The 7,500-nt window shown below is 38.1% G+C and overlaps 1 protein-coding gene across 1 annotated transcript in view; it reads right to left on the bottom strand.

Annotated features, from left to right (window-relative positions):
- Positions 1 to 2,709: 2,709 nt before the first annotated feature.
- Positions 2,710 to 7,500, bottom strand: part of LOC137617840 (uncharacterized) — an 11,198-nt gene continuing 6,407 nt past the window's right edge. The window contains exon 2 of the mRNA XM_068347786.1: positions 2,710 to 2,916. Coding sequence (XP_068203887.1) covers positions 2,710 to 2,916 — 207 coding nt within the window. The remainder of the gene's footprint in view (positions 2,917 to 7,500) is intronic.

Here is a 7,500-nt window from a genome sequence, read left to right as displayed (position 1 = left end):
CCAAAAAAATAAAATACTAAACGCATCTTAGTTATGTTCCTACTGATCAGAATAATTAAGTATTTTCTTTTACACCTCAAAGTAGCTGGAACGAGTTAAACAAATATAATTTAGAGTAATAATCTCTTAATGGTAATAAATTCCTTTCTTAAAACAGGAAATAATATTATAAAACTTTTTCTTTAATCTCGACATGAAACACGCATGCATTGGGAAAGAACAACGGGATATCTATTTTACTCTATAATGAAATAACCTGATATTTGAATAAAGCTAAGGAGAAAGTAAGTGAATCCATAAAAATAGAAAGAAGAAGAAGAAGACGAGAGAGAGAGAGAGAGAGAGAGAGAGAGAGAGAGAGAGAGAGAGAGAGAGAGAGAGAGAGAGAGAGAGAGAGCAATTTGACAACAACAACGCTGATAAACTGGAAAAATTGATGATAGATGTTGTTTACGGTAAGGGGAGAGTTTCTCACTTGGTCTCACCTATGACATTACACATTAAAGCGATGTTGTTTAAAGCTCAACGCATTAAAATTGTTCCTGCCCGGCCCATCATTATCTAAACTGAAGTCTTGCATTCTTTTCAGCAGCAGCAAAATACATCAACGATCCCGTCAAATAAAATCGTAATAGGTTCCTTTCAAACTTTCTTAGTCCCTTATATACTGGAAAGGGAATTTCACCAATGTTGCATTGGCGTAAAACATAGGGTTAGTAAGGACAGTATATTCTAAGTTAAAACAGATTCCGTATTTTAGAGACCTCGGTCACCCAAAATTGATATTAACATATATGATACAAATTAGCCGTTGTGAAAATTTTTGTGTTGGAGCTAATAGGGTAACGGGGAATCATTGGTGACCTGCATTAAGCAATAGCCCTTGTCTTACACATTTTCTGCCAATTCATAAAAGATGGGGACATGAAGGAATAGGATAAAAAGATTTTGATGAAAGCATTTTTATCTCAAGTTAGCCAGTTACTTAATAAATAACTTAATAAAAAATGGTAATAAAAAGGCTTGTTGGTTAGTTAATATGGTGCTCATTGTGCTCAAATGTATAGAGGTAGCTTTGTCTTAAAAGCTTGCCGTTATCATAAACCATTAGGAAGGCCATGAAATATTTCTACAGTCTTGTAGTTCACATGAATCTCCTTACTTCACTTAGATATTCAACAGAGGAAAATAAGGGCCAAGGGACGAATCATCATAATTACCATCATCTCCTCCTACGCCTTTTTACGCAAAGGGCCTCAGTTAGATTTGGCCAGTTGTCTTCATCTTGAGCATTTGATTCAATACTTCTCCATTCATTTCTAACTTTACTCTTCTTAGTCCTCAGCCATGTAGGCCAGGGTCTTCCAACTCTTCTAGTACCTGGTGGAGTCCAGTTAAATGTTTGGTGAACTTACCTCTCACCATGATCTCATCCGCATATGGCACTCGAATAATTTCTCTTTTAGTTTCATTTCTAATACCAATATCCTTCTGAGGGCTTTGTTCTCAGATCTAGTAAATCTGTTGGAGATTGCTTCATCGTTATATCATGACTCATGCCCATATAGTAACACAGATCTCACTAATCTGATATATAGCTAGAATTTTATACGTATTTTCAGGTATTTTTATTTCCAAATTTTACCTACCCTAGCCATTGTCTTATTTTTTCAAAATCTTTCATCAAACTCCAATTCCAAAGACCCGATATTACATATCATACTTCCTAAATATCTACTTCATTAATTACATTTTCTATTGCATGTTCCTTTCACATCATCTCTGTTTTTTTCTATTTATCTTGAGCTTAACCTCATGTGATAGTTCATGCATTCTAGTAAGCAAACTTTGCAAATCATGTAGTGATATGCTAATAAGGACATTGCCATCAGCATACTGTAGGTCAGATAATTTTCTATTACCAATCCAGTCCAATTCTTCTCCACCATCTCCATCTGTTCTACGTATTACAAAATCCATGAGGAGGGAAACATAACATAGGTGATAGCACTTTCCCTTGTTATATTCCGGTGTTCACTTTAAATTCACTTGATTGGACTCCATTGCCATTAACTTTGCACTTGCCATGCTCATGAACGAACTTAATCAATGTTATGAATATCATGAAATTGTTAAAAAAAAAAAAAAAAAAAAAGGATATTGCGTTTAATAACCAGAAAAAAATAATGGAATGTACCAAAGTAATTTGAGAGGCTTGGATTGGTTTACCGAAATTATCAACACAAGGAAAGAAAATAATTCAAAAGAATTGAAGAAAGGCCAAACCTGTAGTAACACGTAACAGTTAAACATTATTCTTAACAAAGATTTTTTCCATTGTGATATAAGGCTGAAAGCAACAGAATGACCTTAAATGATTCTAAATTAATAGTAAACAGGCAACCTTTCTCAGAGAATGATGAGCGAGTAGGAATCATAGCCGAATGATTTCATATCATTGACAATATAAGAGCGGTCAGAAACTTCTCTCATGATTCCATTATGGCCTCTTATGGTGGACATTGCACAGTATGAGTAATTAAAAACACAGAGTATAAATGTTATATTTATTGTACTAAAGAAGTCGCTTACTCATAATGCAATTACATATGAAGAGATGAACCGCGAATGATCTCATATCAATTTCATTAACAAATTCCTAAATGTAAAAGTTCAAGTCATCCGAAGATCAGATGTAACTTGCTTTTTTTAGTTCACAACCAGCACGGCCTTCTTAAGTTTAACCTCGTTTTCACTGGCTTCAATCTCCTGCCTCAGCTGTAAGTTTGTCTCTTCGTAAATGGAAGCTGCATTGGCGCAAGGGAAGGCTTCATCCAGATGACCGCATAACATCAGCTGCTGGTCGAAGATCGTGTCTTGACTACACATGAATGTATAATGCGCGGTTTCCACCACCTGCAAATGGATGTTAACACATGAAAAGCATAAGCGTTCATCATCATTTGATAAATTAGTTCCAACCCTTTTACCTATTCTTGCTCCGTCTCCTTTTATAATCACTCGATCAATCAGCCTAATTTTGTTTAAAACATGTATTATTAAATTCATTTCACTTTCGCAATACATGTGACGTGAACCTTATATAGAAATCCCTGAATACAATTACACACGAAGCTTAACAACTGAAAAGGGGGACAACAGAGAAAAGACAAAATGAACTGTGTTTCATCCTCCTTCATGAAATGTTGATGAAAGGTTTGTGTTCTGTTATTTTATTAACTAATGAACACCGTGAAATTAGACCCTTTTGTTTACTAGGGAAGGATATTACGGCGTATTCATAGAAGGTTCTTCTGAGTGATTAATTAGTGGAACAAAATTGTAAATTAAGCGAATGTCTGTTATTCTTTGTACAAATAAATTTCTCGGTCGGAAACCATATGCTTTCATTATTCGGTAACAGAAATATTCATTATAATGAGGGTAACTGATATTGAAGACCCATATCCATTACAGGCTTCTCTTTGATCCCATGCTTTCTAGCTATGATACAGAAGGTCTGCAGATGAGATGCTACACACACACATATATACATACATATATATATATATACACACACACACACACACACACATATATATATATATATATATATATATATATATATATATATATATATATATATATACATATATATATGTGTGTGTGTGTGTGTCTGTGTGTCTGTGTTTGTGTACATATATATACATATATATATATATATATATATATATATATATATATATTATATATATATATATATATATATTATATATATATATATATATATATTGTATATATATATATATATATATATATATATCATCATCATCCTCATCATCATCATCATGATTATCATCAACTCCTACAGCTATTGATGCAAAGGGTCTCTGTTGCATTTCGGCAGTCACTTCTATCTTGAGCTTTTAAATCGATACTTCGCCATTCATCATCGTCTACTTCAGTAGTAGGGAATATGCCTCAGCTGCTCCCTTTTTGAGGCCATTGTCAGGATTGCTCACTTTTTGGGGCTATTGTCAGGATTGCTCAGTAAGGATTGCTCACTTTTTAGGGCTAATGTCAGAATTGCTCACTTTTTCAGGAGGACTCAGTCAGGATTACTCACTTTTTGAGGCCATTGTCAGGATTGCTCACTTTTGGGGCTAATGTCAGAATTGCTCACTTTTTCAGGAGGACTCAGTCAGGATTACTCACTTTTTGAGGCCATTGTCAGGATTGCTCACTTTTTGGGGCTAATGTCAGAATTGCTCACTTTTTCAGGAGGACTCAGTCAGGGATTACTCACTTTTTGAGGCCATTGTCAGGATTGCTCAGTCCGTTTGGGGATTTAAAAGTAAGGTTTTGTTTACAAAAACAAACCGCCCCCTTCCCCCCCCCCCAACACCACCCACGCCACCCCTCTCCCTAGGGGGCGTTTCTTTCCCCCTTCCTCCCCCTCCCCAGGGGGGTGTTTCTTTCCCCCTTCCTCCCCCCTCCCCAGGGGGGCGTTTCTTTCCCCCTTCCTCCCCCTCCCCAGGGGGGCGTTTCTTTCCCCCTTCCTCCCCCTCCCCAGGGGGGCGTTTCTTTCCCCCTTCCTCCCCCTCCCCAGGGGGGCGTTTCTTTCCCCCCTTCCTCCCCTCCCCAGGGGGGCGTTTCCTGTGTGGTCACCGGCAGGCATGGAGTTCTCTATCTGGACCTCTAGATAGTGACATCCTTTCAATTTAAGCCTATGGAAAAGTGCCCATCTCTCTGTGCATTTTTTTAAATCCTAAGACACACACTCTTGTGAGTCAACGTGATGCAATCGAGTTCACGCGCCCCCTCTCTTGGGCCTATTGTCAGGATTACTCACTTTTTGGGGATATTGTCAGGATTGGTAAGTCCCATTTGCCCACTTCAGTTTGGGTTATGCTTACACGCTTACACCCCCCCCCCCCCCAAGGTTAATACCAACCCCCCCTTCTTCCTCCCCCCCCTCCCACCCCCTAGGGGACGTTTCCTGTGTGTGGTCACCGACAGGCATGGAGTTCTCTATCTGGATGACCCATGACCCTAGATAGTGACATTGTTCCTACCGAGCAAGCAGTTTTTTTTTTTTATTAAAAGACACGCATTTGTATGCAGACGAGGCCCTCCTCCACCCTGACCACATTCCTTTCAATTTAAGCCTATGGAAAAGTACCCATGTCTCTGTGCATTTTTTTTTATCCTAAGACACACACACTTGTGTCCCAACGTGAGGCATTCGACTTCACACGCCTCCCCTACCGTTATCTCTCTCTCTCTCTCTCTCTCTCTCTCTCTCTCTCTCTCTCTCTCATCTTTCAGTCCATTTGTTTAAGGCCTTTCGCTTACATTAACATATATGGGTAATAATCAATTATATTGACATATATGGGAAATGAAAAACGTATTACAATTTAGTTTCTTTTATTATACGAAACATACATGCAAAATAACATTTCATGAATAAAGACATAGCATTTAGTGGGGAAAAAATCTGACCCTAAAACATTATTTTGGAATAACATACACGATTGCAATACTGGATTCTGTAACAAGTAAGAAATAAATAAGTGTGTGTGTGTGTGTGTGTGTGTGCGCGTGCGTGCGTGCGCGCGCGCTTGGGTATTTGTGTGAAGGATACTAGTTGGTAAAGAGTTGACATATGTAGAACTAATTTTCATATATCCCTTAACATACGTCTTTAGTGATAGGGATAGCATAAAACATCCACATATCTTTCATTTCATGTTCTAAAGTTCGTAAAATAATACGGTAACGGAACATTATAAATAATATGATTAGCTGAATAGCTGTATTGCCGAAGAATAAAGATTAAACTCTTCAATTTCTTAAAGGGATTAAGTAAATGTATATTGTTTATTTTTTTTTCTCTCATCAATAAAGTAAACCGTGCACTACAATCGAATGAAATGAGATATATTGTTATTGCCATCATTAATACCGTAAATATTAATATTGTTACTGATGCTCTAGTTGTTATTATCAAAAGGAATGTGGTCGGGGGGGAGGAGGGCCTCGTTGGTCGACTTCAAGATACCCTTGATAAGGACAAAGCTCATCTTACTTATTGTGAATACTCTGCCATCACATCAGTATCGCGAAATCCGGCACTGGGTTGTATTTATAATACAGAAAAGTCCAGTAGAAAACATTATATTTTTCTAATCATTGGGGATGCAGCCAGTAGATCATTCGGTATACTTTACTGATTTTCAACGAAGGTATTCTTCTATGAAGTGTTTCATAAATAATATGCGAGTGCAAAATTACAATTTGGCTTTGTGCGCATTCTTCTGACTATATTTTACGCATAGCGTAAGTCTAAAGGGAGCATTTATCCACTACCAACTTAAAGGAAAATGACGAAACAGTGTTATTACACTATCTTCTCCATTTAAATTCAAGACCGTGTATGTACATCCGGAAATATACAAAACCTGAATTTTCAATGAAGATTTGCCAAGTGCTAAAGAAACGTAATTAAAAAATTTTCCTATAGATCTTAAGCGTGCAAATGTTAGGGATTCAAATGAATGTTTTAGGGTCAGATTTTTTCCCCACTAAATACTATGTCTTTATTCACGAAATGTTATTTTGCATGTATGCTTCGTATAATAAAAGAAACTAAATTGTAATACGTTTTTTATTTCCCATATATGTCAATGTAATTGATTATTACCCATATATGTTAATGTAAGCGAAAAGCCTTAAAACAAATGGACTGAGAGAGAGAGAGAGAGAGAGAGAGAGAGAGAGAGAGAGAGAGAGAGAGAGAGAGAGAGAGAGAGAGAGAGAGGAGAGATAACGGTGGGGGAGGCATGTGAAGTCGAATGCCTCACGTTGGGACGCAAGTGTGTGTGTCTTAGAATAAAAAAAAATGCACAGAGACATGGGTACTTTTCCATAGGCTTAAATTGAAAGGAATGTGGTCAGGGTGGAGGAGGGCCTCGTCTGCATACAAATGCGTGTCTTATAATAATAATAAAAAAAAAGAAAAACTGCATGCTCGGTAGGAACAATGTCACTATCTAGGGGCATGGGTCATCCACATAGAGAACTCCATGCCTGTCGGTGACCACACACAGGAAACGTCCCCTAGGGGCTGGGGGGGGGGGGGGGGAAGAAGGGGGGTTGGTAATAACCTTGGGGGGGGGGTTGTTTGTAAACATAACCCAAACTGAAGTGAGCAAACGTGACTTAGCAATCCTGACAATATCCCCAAAAAGTGAGTAATCCTGACAATAGGCCCAAGAGAGGGGCGCGTGAACTCGATTGCATCACGTTGACTCACAAGAGTGTGTGTCTTAGGATTTAAAAAAATGCACAGAGAGATGGGCACTTTTCCATAGGCTTAAATTGAAAGGATGTCACTACCTAGAGATCCAGATGGAGAACTCCATGCCTGCCGGTGACCACAAAGGAAACGCCCCCCCTGGGGAGGGGGAGGGAGGGAGAAAGAAACGCCCCCTAGGG

Source organism: Palaemon carinicauda, chromosome 24 (genome assembly GCF_036898095.1).
Source record: "Palaemon carinicauda isolate YSFRI2023 chromosome 24, ASM3689809v2, whole genome shotgun sequence".
Lineage (NCBI taxonomy): Eukaryota > Metazoa > Arthropoda > Malacostraca > Decapoda > Palaemonidae > Palaemon > Palaemon carinicauda.
This window is presented reverse-complemented; position numbering and strand designations above follow the sequence as displayed.